At 38.0% G+C, this 14,445-nt stretch overlaps 1 protein-coding gene across 1 annotated transcript in view; it reads right to left on the bottom strand.

Annotated features, from left to right (window-relative positions):
* The window catches only part of BCKDHB (branched chain keto acid dehydrogenase E1 subunit beta), a gene marked incomplete at both ends in the record, with an annotated part of 105,423 nt that overhangs the window by 67,528 nt on the left and 23,450 nt on the right, over positions 1–14,445 (bottom strand). Inside the window, 4 exons of the mRNA XM_079550595.1 lie at positions 1,798–1,895; positions 5,877–5,985; positions 10,028–10,183; positions 12,701–12,834. Coding sequence (XP_079406721.1) covers positions 1,798–1,895; positions 5,877–5,985; positions 10,028–10,183; positions 12,701–12,834 — 497 coding nt within the window. The remainder of the gene's footprint in view (positions 1–1,797; positions 1,896–5,876; positions 5,986–10,027; positions 10,184–12,700; positions 12,835–14,445) is intronic.

Raw genomic sequence — 14,445 nt, forward strand, 5'->3', positions numbered from 1 at the left:
GGCATAAAGATTAGTTAATGACCGTAAAACATTGAGTACAACTGGAGGGGAACTAAAAGCCATTACTGCCCTTCATTAGTATAACTCAGGAAAGCACACATCATGTAACCTCACTAGGGCAGCAGCTGCCAAGCAACTATCTAGCATACAAAATTCATGAGAAGAAACCTCTTAGTATGTGTGACCACTCTCTGCCTATTGAAATGGATTTGCTGGTTCCACTGTACATGTAGCTATCAAGTTCCAAGTTATGCACAAGCTCACAACAAAAACTCACTTGCAGAATTGATACAAAACATGCCGTACTTTCTGCTTACATGCTAAGTATGTACCTCTATCTCTACACAGAGATATACTCAACAGTTCTTGTATAAAGCAACACTGCACATCCTTCATGTGATGCACATGCCCAGAAATCCTGAAAGAGGGAGAAGTTCTATGTAACAGTCCCTCATTCTGCATTACACAGCCACACCCATGGTTAAGTCAGATCCTAAATCCACATTAGGGCTGTACATCAAAACAGCTGCCTGTCTCAACACTCGGCTTACATTTCGCAAGCTCTAAAGCACAGTTCTTTGAAAAGATGTCATTCCTAGTCCACTCCATGCAACTGTAGGATGTTATTTTAATTGCTTTTGACAGCTTTACCAATAGTCAATACTTTAGTGATCTTTAAAGTATAACATCTTTATGGTTATTTATCATCTCAGTTTTTGGAGAGCCTAATGAATATTAAGATTCCATCCAAATGGAGCAGGCATTATCTAGGAAAAATGTGCACTCACTTTCAAAAGGGAACAAGGATAAAAGTCTAAATTGCTTTCTGCTGGAGAAATAAACACAAGTAAAGATATCGAAGTAGTCTATAATAATAACTAGTAGGAATAAAGAAGTTTTCTTGTCCTCTGGCTGCTTGACCTATCACAGGAAAGCAAAGAGGACAACAGATTCCAAACAAAAAGCAAAAAATAACCAGCTCCACAGATCAACACTGTCGTGATGAAATTTACAACACTCCCTCCCTCTAACAGCTACCCGGATACGTAATTAAGCCAGGAAAATTGCAGTTTACTAAATTACAGGTTAAAGGCAATTTAAAGATTTTACTGCTAATTCCACTCTAGACTAAAATTTGTTTTCTATCATTCTTCAACATGAATGTGTTTGGGTTCTTTGTATGGTTTTGCTCTTACTACTTCTTTTTTTTAATAGTTGAACATCTTAACTGGAGACAGGGGGAGCTGAATCATATTCTTGATCAGCTTTGAAAATAAACCATCAGAAACAAATATCTTTCTTTGTATTAATGGTTTTAAATTACCTAAATTTTCTGTATATTTCAATTCTCTGCATAAAGGCAACCCCAGACTGCACTATTTTTAAATTGTGCAGTAAAGACCTATACTTCTCTTTCAACATACTTTCAACTGTCCTTCCCACTGCCTTCCTCAAGAGTCACATCCCACTGCCACATTCTTAAAAGTGTAACTTTCATAACCATACATAAATCATCAACCTCCAGCAGAGGTTCCACACTTCTTCCACATTTTCAGTGTCAGCTTCAACAAAAAATGAGTGAAATCTTACACATTAAAAAGCAGGTTTCATATAAACAGAAATAAAGAGAATCATTCATTCAACTATGTACTGATGGAAATACAAAGTTACATACATATATAAAAACAAACATACAAAGTTTATTGGATGGCACTCGAGACTGAGAACGAAGTTCAGCTCCTGGCCCTTAATCTGGGCTCTGTTGGACAACAACAAGTTTCAAAGAATCTTACTGACCTGTGTGCCCCAAGCAACCAGTGTCACATCACTGCCTTGCCGCAGCACCTCAGCTTGAGACAGAGGAATGTTGTAGGGCTCCACAGGAACTTGCTCCACTGAAAAAATAAAAAACTAAACACTGAAAAATAAGCATTAGATTCTTTTTGTAGTCAGTACTAACCCATAAAAACATACACTAAACTTTTTTCTTATCAGTAATGCTATTTAAAGCAATAGACCAAATCACGTTAAGAATTATCCTTTATTTCAGAGGTTTTGCTACAATTAAAAATATTTTAATTATAATGTATTGAATGCATTCACTGTAATGTTTCATTTATCTTGTGTAGCATACAAAAAGGTACACAAATACACCATTGTAGCAGTAGATCCTGCTGCTCACCAAGTCAGTGATATTAACATGAGATTTGGAAATGGACTTTGCCTTAATGGTTTAAATGGTTTAAAATCTCAAGTAAAGACTGCAGTTGATTTGAGTAAACACCAACATAGCCTTGAAACCATACTTCAATATTCAATGCACTCTCCTGCTATCTACCAAGAATGACACTTCACAATTTACCAGTGAAGTGGTGGTATGAAAACAGCTTTCAGAATCTGCACAGAAAATTGTCAAAGGAACTTCTGATGATAGCAGTTAAGTGACTCAAATATTCAATTCACCAAAAATACATTATCATTAAAGTAACTAGGGAAAAACAAACGAAAAACAAAAAACCCAATAGAATCATAGAATTGCTTAGGTTGGAAATGACCTTCAAGATCATCAAGTGCAACAGCAACCTAAACCCTACTACCCTAAATCTAACAACCCTCCACTAAATCATGTCCCTGAGCACCACATCTAAACAGTCTTTAAACACATCCATGGATGGTGACTCAACCACCTCCCTGGGGAAAAAAGCATTTTGCCTTCACTGTAACTCTGAAGATGGTTCCACTCAAATTAGTACCCAATTAACAATTTTTAGATGGAAACATCTTAGGAAAAATTAAGCATCTTCAGTTTTCTTTCATTCATACAGCAGATCTGATGCAAGCAGTTCTTTCCTGACTTGTACATTAGGAACATATCTATTTTTAATAAATCAAGTAGTGAACACCTGAATAGTTTTCTAAAATATACCTTTTTTTTTTTTTCCCAGACCAGAGATGGTATACAAACACCAAGTGCTACAGAATCTCATAAGGGCTGAGGTAGGAAGAAAGCTCCGAGGATCACTTAGTCCAAGCCCTGTGCTCACAGTCCTCTCTCAACACAAGTGTGTGGTTCAGGCTCAGTAGGGCTTCCAGCACCTCCACAACTTCTCTGGGCAACCTGTCCCAATCTGTTTGGCCACACTTGCAGTAAAGATGTTTTTTCTTAGTTTTATGTCACATATATCTCAGTGCGAACAGGGGCAGTGTAGAAATAGATTCAATACATCCAAATGTAAGCTCTGGCAACTGGCATGAATACAGTTTGGAAAACAGGTGGATGTACCAGCAGAAGACCTGGATAGCACGTATGATACATAGAGCTCCTCTGTGTAATGGTTTCAGCCATTTAGAAAAATTAAATGCGGCATACAATTACAAATTACAATCACCTAATTGCTTATTATGGCTAAACCATTCTTGATACTTAAATGCTTGTCAAAAAAAAACTATAATGGAAGTCTAGATTTGACAGGATTTTATTCAAATGCCTTTACAAATCTCCCTCCTCCACTAACAGTGATATAAAACAGCACATGAAATTATCCTGTGCATTTTCTTGCACAACAATTAACCAAACCAGGACAACAATGTTTATATGCAGAGCACTCCATTCATCTATTACTGAATTTATAAATATTTTAAATCAAGTATTTCAAAACCAGATTTCAAGTAAAGCAATTAACAAAAAGCAGTAATCAGACAAAAAGGACCATCACAGTCTTAAAAGGCTGCACCATCTGTTGCTTTTTTTTTTTAAAGAGCAGTCTGAAGCACAGAAAGAAAACATATGTTTTCTAATCTTACTGTCTTGTCTCTATAACAACCACTGATGCAAGTCGTATTTATTTCTACAGCACCAGTGTCATATATGGTACAATGAAATGAAACTGAAAAGGTCAAAAAACATCAGAGTAGGTTCTCCACAAGATGTCTAAACCTGATAATGTCAAGGTGACTCATCTCCTTTGATTCATAATCATTATGTGCTCTCGACACTACACACACAGTCTGATAACCACTTATTTATAAATCAGAGCCTCCTTTTTCTTTTTTTTTCTTTTTTTTTTTTTAATTCAGATATTTTCTCAGCATCTCTGACATTTAGGGGGACATCACCATGGCACTTGTAATAATGTTATAACTTCGTAAGTTAACCAGCAACAGAATTCTCTCTGCAGATGTTTATTTCTGTATTTAACTTTGGTCTTTTTCTCAGAAATGTTTGCATCTATTTGCTTCTAATTTTATAAAATGCACATGACTATACATAAATACTCCTGTTCCCATTAAGAATAGCTGGATAAAGACTTTTCCAATGCAAAAGGAAGTAAACCAAGACTAGGAGGAAAGCCATAAGAAGCAATATCCAAGGGCACAAATGTGATCAACAAGAAAATGAAAGAAGTTAATCACAACTGGTCTTGTCACATGGTGGCACTACAAATTTCAGCCTACATCACTAAACTGATGTTCTTAAAAATCTAAGGTAATTTCTCTGGAAATCAGCCCATGAGATAACACAGCAACATCATCAGTAAGTTCTTTCAGAAATTACTGAAGTCTTGTAACAACACTGCAGTTGGTTACAGACCAACTTACAAACCCAACTAACCACTATTTCAGCACATTTTCACTCAAGATTTCAATCACGTGACTCAACTGAACTCACCAAAAGATCCAGTGATTGTTTCATAGATCAATTCCTCATACATGAAAAGCCTTCAATAAGCCCTGTGCTCTCAATAGCTGTGTGACATTTTTAATGTGCAGTCATTCATTCCATTATGAAAGCAAATATTTTATTAAAGCTGTGGTCTGCAGCTGAGAATTTTAAATACTAAAAACAGTGAAAGAAATTGCTGTTTTGAAGACGTTTGTTTCACTATTCACAAATAGCTGGTAGACAAAATTATACAACATAGGAATGATGAATGACAATGCCTACTGCCATAAGTTGCTCACCCAGACACTCCACCTATCTCTCCATATGCAATTTTCTTTTCCTACACTCAGTCGTCCAATACAGCTTCACCTGTCCTCAGTAAATAACAACTGCATTGTTACAATTAACACTGATGATACAACATGCACTACCATCTTCAACTTACTGTGTTATTATGTCATGCATAATGATGTCTGCTAAAACTGAACAAAAAGGTCACTATGACCGAAGCAAAGAAAAATAGTAAAGGCAATCGCACTTCCTACCAAACAAAACCAGAATTTAAAGGAGCAGATTTTCTACACTTTTAGAAATGAAGCATTCAAAAGAAATTTAAAATTTGTAACAACTGTGACTGCAGAAAATCACCTCCTCTGGAAAAATAAAAACAATTCTAGCAATTAATTTTAATATTTAGAATTACCAAAAGAACAGCACTTTCACTTCTGTCAGACTTACACTGCCCTATCCCAATAAAGTCTGTGAGAAACTCCATAAATCAGCCTGCTAACTACAGTCAGTTTATCCTTAAATGATTTAAAGTTTTGTTATTCTAACTACCAAATTCTCACTGTTAACTATACAGTCTACACACCACTTAAACAGACTCAGTCTTGTTTGTATTTCACCATACAATTTCATGAGACAATGCCTTTTAGCTCTATTTCTTTTTTTTTTTTTCTAAACTCAAGACTATACAAAGCATTCCAACACTCACTGAACATGAATCTGACTGTAAATATTCATGTTTGTATGCAAATTTTGAAGTTTTACCTAGTTTTCAGATTTTCTCAACAAACACAAACCCAAACACAGCTGAAGACAAAATGAGTGCAAATCAAGATTTTTGCTACACTATCAATTTAGCTGTAACTAAGGAAGTACATGGGCAAAAATAAATATTGCTTTACTGGAAAATACAGTACATCCTTACCTGCAGCTCTATATAGTATTTTAGGTTCAAAGAATATGCATGGATTTTTATCCTCTATGCATGACAGCAGCAATCCTTTGGCCTGAAGAGGACTCCTTGGAATAACAATCTGTAAAAATATTTTTAAATAGTTTATTTTGAGTACAAAATTCCTCAACAATACACTGACTGCAAAAACTAAGCAATTATTTGCTTTAAATAAAACTCCATAGCTACTGAGTCGTTACAGAGTTCATTAATATCAGTGCTGCGTCACTAACACACACACCAAGTTTTGAATTTTATTTCATATTTTATTTAATTCATTCTTGAGACTTGAATAGTTTCCTCTTACATCATGTTACAAATACTAATTTATTCTCCTCAGGTAATACTAACCAAAGCTAACATTTTAAGAAGAGCATTTTCAGGTTGAAAGAATAGAAAAAAAAGTCCAATTCAACAAACTATCAAAATGCTACTTTTTTAAAATTAATGTAGATGGATGACAAAAAAAGCAGCTGATATCAAGTTGTGTAGTTGAACTCCTCATAGGAGGATGGAAGAACTTCAGACTTGGTGCAGTAAAGACTGGAAAAGGAACTTTACTTATGGCAGAAGTTTGAAATCTTGTCATTTTGGAGGCCTGAATAAAGTCTCTAGATGTAATCTGAGCACTCAGAAGGATAAAAAATATATAACTGCTTTGCCAACAGAAGAGTTAATTACAGATGGTCTAAGAGAATATTAATAACAAACATAAAGTCGCCAAAATGTCACAGCTTAAATGAAAACAGAAGCCAAGAGAGCTCAATTTCCTCAGAAATTGAGGAATCAGAACCAGATAAATTACATCCCATGGAATTCAAATCAGACATACACTGGGGGTCAAGAAAACTAGTAAACATTTTGTAGCTGTGAAGCTATTCAGAACTTCATTTTATAGCTGTGAAGATTCAAAACACAACCTAAATCATCTATCTCATCCAATTAACTCAGTAAGTGAATTTTCTAGGCAAGGGAGAAGCAATCTATTTAAATTTCAACAAAACATTTGAAAACAGACATGAGAAATTTTCAGACTGATGAATGCTGGCAGTGCAGCTCCTTCAGGACCACTTTTACGACAGACTTTTACCTTACTCATTTATGATGCAAACTCAGAATGCAGAAATGAAAGCTATTCAAAAGCTGAGTCACTACCAGTAGAGAGGACGATACAAAAAAGATCAGTTCACATTAAAGATGCGACAGACAAAATCAAAGGAAAACTGAATGATACACAGTGGTAAGTCAGCATTTAGAAAGTAAATTTTTGTTACAAATTTAGAACTCATCAGTAGACATTCAGAGAAAGATCTGAATGCATTATTTGCTCAACAGATAACTAGGACACTAGCTTTAAAAGACATCATCGTGTAGTGAAGGAAATATTAGTGTTAGTGAAAAAAATCACTGCTAGAAATTCAGTTGGAATACTTCATGAGTACATTGTTTTGACAGAAAATGAATCAAAACAGATGCCAAAAAATATCTCCTTGATAGTTTGTTTAGTCTAAGAAGAAACAATGACTAAAGGGAAAACAATTACTCTCTGTACATGAAAGGAAAGATGAATTGAAGATTCAAGTTAGAAAGAAATTTCGGCTGGAAATGGAAAGAAAATTTCTATCTGCAATGGCAAAGATCCTGGCACACTCTTGCAATTGAATAAAGAGAGTCAATACTTAAGACAGAGGAATGCACTAAGACATCTCCTCACAATGGTAGACGAAAGAAACAATAATCCAACAGTGTCCTCCTCACTTCAACAAACTTAAATCTTAAGCGTAACGATTACAGTTTCTCCCCTCAACAACCAAGGTTACACAAACCTTCTTCTGCCACTGAAATCTGAATCTCACCTTTCACTTACCAAAACCAGTGTTAAAACCTTCAGTCAGAAACCAACTACACAGCTTAGTAAGAGGGTAGTTCTGCAAACCATTCTCCCGTGGGACGTTTCCTGTCCTCGCCAACCTGTAAATCATGGCCTTACTTCCCATGCAAAATATGCACAGATGACAAAGCCTTCACTGAGTTACATTAAATATTCTACTACTAACATATTCATGAGAGTTTCAATTTCAGTAAAGCAGCAATAACTGCTTTAAACATTAACTGCGTTAACAGCTTTGCAGAAAAAAAATCAAAGATGCAACACTGTTTTCACAAAGATACAAAATTCAAACGAGCACTCCTCCGTGCATCCAAAATTAATATATGGTTCCACCAATTCCATAGAATTTCATGTGTTCTTTAACTGAGATGGCAGCAATTAACTGTAACAATGTATTTTAGCACATTATCCAAGGAATGTCTGCTTTGGGTTCCTTTAAGCTCTTCACCAACTTATAATTCCGTGCAGTCCCTAAGGCCTCTTCCAAACCCCATGCCCACCACCCACTTTTTCTCAGTAGTACCTGCAAGCCATAAACCAACATATCTGCCCCCATTAATGCATCCTTGTGTCTCATCCTTGGTATAGCTAAGATACACACTTTAAGATATTGACCTGGAATGGTATTTTCCATACACACATTTATACTGAAAAGAAAAAAAAAGAAAAAGGAAAAAACAAAAAGAAGAAGAAACAAAGACAAAAGAAAATGAAATCATCGGGCACAATAAAATAAAATTTTGACTAACTTATTCAGAAGACTAAACTCAGTAGTATTAGACTGCACTGAATTAGAATGGGTTTTAATCAACACAAAATCTCAGCACTTAGTTAGCTAGTTCAATATGAAGATTTGAGATTGACAAACAAGGCCAGCAGATAGACCTGGTGTCAATATCTTAATCATAAAACTATTTTATTCTTCTACATCATAATAAACTACTCACATTTTTTTCAAAAAGCTCAAGAAACCTTCAGAATCAATTACCTGGCAAGAGACTCTGTAGTTTACTTGTCTATATCTCTGAATATTTTCCAGTTTAGTATAAGAACACCTCACAGTCCATAAAGAATATCCAAAGATAAAAGATGTATTCCCCTTTTTCAAGGATCATGAAATACAATGCAAATAACATACAATAAAATGTGAATAAAGGAAGCTCCTATTTACAAGTAGGATAAATGCTTATGGCCTCCCTGTACAAGAGTAATATCTGACATTTCAGTACACCAATACCATATTAAGGAGTAGTTTAAACAAAAGATAAACAATGAACATGTGTCTTCCACATACAAATACTGTTTTTATTCAAGTCCATCCCATTAATCAAGCTATGATTCATTCCTTAATGGGTTGGATGTCAGTTAATCCAAATGTACAAGTCCATGGACATTAAGTTTACTCAGAAAGAATGGACTTTATTCAGAATTTACTCAGGAAGCTGGCAAAGAGTGTTTTCTTAATCTCAGTTGATCAGATCCCCCCACTCCATCTTCACTAAGAACCATATCCATCTAAATACTAAGAATCTTTACTTTCAAGAAATGCCACTTGCTTACACAGAAAGCTTTCCCCAAGGTCTCATTAACATAATCATAGAATAATCATAGAACAGTTGAGGTTAGAAGGGCCCTTTGGATCCACCTGGCACAGTCCCTGCTCAAACACCAAGTAGGTTGTCCAGGATCACTTTAATATGGCTTTCGAATATCCTCAAGGAAGGAGACTCTACAACCTTTCCAGGCAACCAGGGCTCAGTCTCCTGCACAGTTAAATAAGTACTTCCTGGTGTTTCAGACTGAACCTCCTGCGTTTGAGTGTGCAACTAACAGCTCTTGTTTATTCACTGTCATTTATATACGTGAATTTTATAAATCACTTAAGGACACATGTAGGGAAAAAAAAAAAAAAAAGGAAAGCACTATTCATTAGTTTTTAATTTCTGTAGTATGTTGGGGCATACTGAGCAAACATAAAACGTATGCTTTTAGTGCAAAAAGCAAACACAGTGCTATACCTGCTAAAAGTTGTTTCAATTATGACTATAAATTCTCCAACACAGTTTAAGCTTTATTAATGGAAAGCTTCTAACAGAGTTCTTAATTAGCACATTCAGATGTTCTGCTGTGTACACTGACTTCCATCCTCCCTTCCCTGCCTGCACTCAGATTTATTAGTCTGATTAGTCAGGTTCACTCACAATCAATCTTTGTAACATAAGAATTACTGTACCTTTATTCCTGGGCAATGAGCAAAAAAAGCTTCTGGACTTTGAGAGTGATACAGCGCACCATGTCCCACACAACCCCAGGGGGCTCTGATGGTGAGGTTTCCACAGTTAAACAGATCTCCAGAGCGGTAACGATACTTTGCTGCTTCATTAACGATCTGGGGAAAAAAGAGAAAGTAATATCCAGTCCAATACCTCTAGTTACATATCATTAAACCTCTACAGTACACAAGATGCATCTGTATCATCTACTCCATGCATAGAATTCAGAGGACTAAACTAGCTCCAAAAGACTCCTTTAAGTCTATTGAAAGGTAAACATTTTCCAAGGCAAGTGAGTTGGTAATTTAGTGGATTCAAGTTAAATACTCAGTTTCTATGAGCAGCTTGCAGAAGTCGTGCAAACGCCAGCACTCATTTTCATGGGAGACTTCAATTTTCCTCATATATGTTGGAAATACAACACAGCACAGAATAAGCAGTCTAAGAGGTTTCTAGAGTGTGTGGAAGATAGCTTCCTTAAGCAGCTAGCAGGAGAGCCCATCAGGGGTGACGTCCTGCTAGACCTCCTCTTCACTAACAGAGAAGGACTGGTGGGAGATGTGAAGGTTGGGGACTGTCTTGGGCAGAGCAACAATGAAATTGTTGAATTCTCTATTCTTGGAGATGTCAGAAGGGTGACTAGCAAAACTGCAATCCTGGACTTCAAGAGGGCAGACTTTGACCTGTTCAGGATGCTTGTAGCACGGGTCCCTTGGGAGTCACTCCTTAAGGGTAAAGGGGTCCAGGAAGCCTGGATGCTTCTCATGATGGAAATCTTAAAGGCACAAGAACAGGGAGCTGGTGGGGGTGATTGCCAAGCTGCTATTGACCATCTACCAGCGCTCCTGCTTATCTGGAGAGGTCCCAGAGGATTGGAGGCTTGGCGACGTGACTCTCATCTACAAGAAGGGCTATAAGGAGGATCCAGGGAACTACAGGCAGACCTGTACCTCAGTATTGGGGAAAGTTATGGAACAAATCATCTTGGGTGAGATCACACAACATGTGCGTGACATCCAGGGGATCAGGCCCAGCCAGCACGGGTTCATGAAAGGCAGGTCATGCTTAACCAACCTCATCTCCTTCTACAACTGGGTGACGAAACTGGTAGACGAGGGAAAAGCTGTTGATGTAGTCTACCTAGACTTCATCAAAGCCTTTGACACGGTCTCTCACAGTATTCTTCTGGGGAAACTGGCTGCCTGCGGCCTGCACCGGTATGTTCTCCTTTGGGTAAGGAACTGGCTAGAGGGCCGTGCCCAACAGGTAGTGATTAAGGGAGCTAAGTCCAGCTGGTGACCCATTACAAGTGGGTCGCTATCTTGTTTAATATCTTTATTGATGACCTAGATGAAGGGATTGAGTGTATCCTCAGTAAGTTTGCAGATGACACCAAGCTGGGAGGTGGTGTCAATCTGCCTGAGGGTAAGGAGGCCCTTAAGAGGCATCTAGATTTGCTGGATCACTGGACTGAGGTGAATGGGATGAGGTTCAACAAGGCCAATAGCCAGGTCCCGCACTTTGGCCACAACAACCTCATGCAGCGTTATAGGCTTAAGGATGAGTGGCTGGATGAGTGTGAAGAGGAAAGGGACCTGGAAGTGTTGGTTGATGCTCGGCTGAACATGAGCTGACAGTGTGCCCACATGGCCAGGAGGGCCAACGGCATCCTAGCCTGCATTAGAAATAGTGTGGCCAGCAGGAGCAGGGAGGTGATCATCCCCCCCTACTCAGCACTGGTGAGGCCACAGCTTGAGTACTGTGTTCAGTTTTGGGTTCCTCACTACAAGAAAGACATTGATGCCCTGGAATGTGTCCAGAGAAGGGCAACGAAACTGGTGAGGGGTCTGAAGCACAAGTTTTATGAGGAGCGGCTGAGGGAGCTGGGATTATTTAGTCTGGAGAAGAGGAGGCTCAGAGGAGACCTCACTGCACTCTACAACTTCCTGAAGGAAGGCTGTGATGAGGAGGGGCTTGGCCTCTTCTCCCAGGCAACAAACAGGACCTGAGGAAATGGCCGCAAGTTGTACCAGAGGAGGTTTAGGTTAGACATAAGGAAGAACTTTTTCCCTCATAGAGTGGTCAGGCACTGGAATGGCTGCCCAGGGAGATGGCAGAGTCGCCATCCCTGGCAGTGTTCAAGAAATGTCTGGATGAAGAGCTATGAGATATGGTTTAGAGGCTTGTGATAGCAGTGGTAATGGGAGGACAGTTGGTCTAGATGATCTTGCAGGTCGTTTGCAACCTCCTATGATTTTATGAACCTATGATTCTATCAAGAGTTGTCATATAGCCCAGTTGTTTCCCCATTCCCAGAAGACAGTCAGCTCAGTTCAAATTCACAGTTTATCCTGTTGACAAATGGTTGGCCTGCAATCACACAAAGAAGTAAGAGATGGTGTTGGAATAACACAGATGGGGATTTCAAGGCATTTTAAACTAATTTAAATTATTTAATCAGCATTCAACTTGGAACTGGTACCTTCCTGTTTACATAGTGCATGCATAAATATTAGTATTACAGCCGTGGCTATTTTTGCATAAAGTATTACCAAGCATTAATGCTAACAAAAAAATATTTAAAACAAATTCATAAAACTTTTTTTACTTCATTCAAAATTATTGGTACTAACCTGATCAAATGCAGGAAAAATGTAATCTGCAAACTGAATTTCTGCAATGGCTGTAGCACCTGCAACAGCAACTCCAATACCAAATCCAACAATTCCTTGCTCACACAAGGGGGTATTAAAAACTCTGTCTTTGCCTGTAAAAAAAGAACAATTCCTTTAATGCATCAGTTGTAAGTGGAAAACCTAGCACCAGAAATATTCAAGTTAAATTGTCTGCAATTAAGCATATTGCTCTTTAGATAGGCTTTTTATGTGTATCAATCATAAACATCCATTACAGATATGGGTATCTGCAGTCATTCAGAGGAAAATAAGGGTTAGGGTTAGATGTAAGATAAGAACAGTTTAAGTAATTTACAATATTCTTATTAGCACTTCAAGGAAAATAAGTTGTTTCGATGACATGCAAATGAACACATGTAGTCATGTTTACACAGGAGGAATAAATACTTGCAAATATTAATAAAGTTACAACAAAAAAAAAAATTGTTACTTCAACTGTTTTTTTTTCCAGACAATCAAAATTATCTGTCCACCCTCAAACATACATGGCCCTGCAAGCGCCATCTGTCTCCAGTATGCTGTCTTTTCCCACCACTCCCCATAAGCAGATCCCAGTCTAACCAGCTTTTTTTGCCCCCCCCCCCCTTTTTTTTTTTTTTTTTTTTTTTTATTTAAAAGAAAGACTGCATTTCCTAAAGAATTTGGTTCATCACTAGAAATCATAGAACCATAAAATTATGGAATCATAGAATTGCTGCTCAGGTAGGAAAAGACCTTAAGGATCATCAAGTTCAACCACAACCTAACCATACTACCCTAACTAACAACCTTGTGCTAAATCATAGCCCTGAGCACCACATCGAAATGGTCTTTAAACACATCCAAAGATGGTGACTCAACCACCTCCCTGGGGACCCTATTCCAGTGCTTAACAACCCTTTCTGTAAAGAAGCTTCTCCCGATATCCAACCTAAACTTGCCCTGGCACAACTTGAGGCCATTTCCCCTCGTCCTGCCACCTGTCATCAGTGAAAAGAGACCAACTCCGCACTCACTGTAAGCATCTTTCAAATACTGCAATAACGTCTTGCCTCAGCCTCCTCTTCCCCAGACTAAACAGCCCCAGTTCCTTCAGTCGCTCCTTGTAGGGTACATTCTCCAAGCCCTTCGCAAGCCTTGTTGCCCTTCTTTAGACCTACCTACTCCAGCACCTCAGTGTCCTTTCTGTACTGAGATGCCCAAAACTGAACACAGTACCTGAGGTGAGGCCTCACCAGTGCTGAGTACAGGGGCAGGACGTCTTCCCTAGTCCTGCTCACCACACCATTCCTGATACAAGCCAGGATTTCACTGGCCTTCTTGGCCACCTGGGCACACTGCTGGCTCATATTCAGCCGACTGTCCATCAGTACACCAAGGTCCCTTTGCATCAGGCAGCTTTCCAGCCACTCAAACAAACAAACTCATTTAAGGCAAGTAAAAAAAAATGCCATCCAACAATACTAAAATTGTTAGTAGTGTCAGTGAGGCTATGTAAGTCATCACAAGTCTGAATGCCTAGCACAATTGCAGGAGATGTTACAGTTTCACAGGCAAGACGAGAAATATTTTCAAGCACCTTATTTTTTTTATTATTATTTTTTCTGGAAGGAAGCATTGTTTTCTGAACTTCCATGACTTCTACTCATTCTTTAAAAATGAGTGTGGGTATCAAATCCTGGTGACCTACAGTACTTTTAAGA

The sequence above is a fragment of the Tetrao urogallus genome (genome assembly GCF_951394365.1).
Source record: "Tetrao urogallus genome assembly, chromosome: 2".
Lineage (NCBI taxonomy): Eukaryota > Metazoa > Chordata > Aves > Galliformes > Phasianidae > Tetrao > Tetrao urogallus.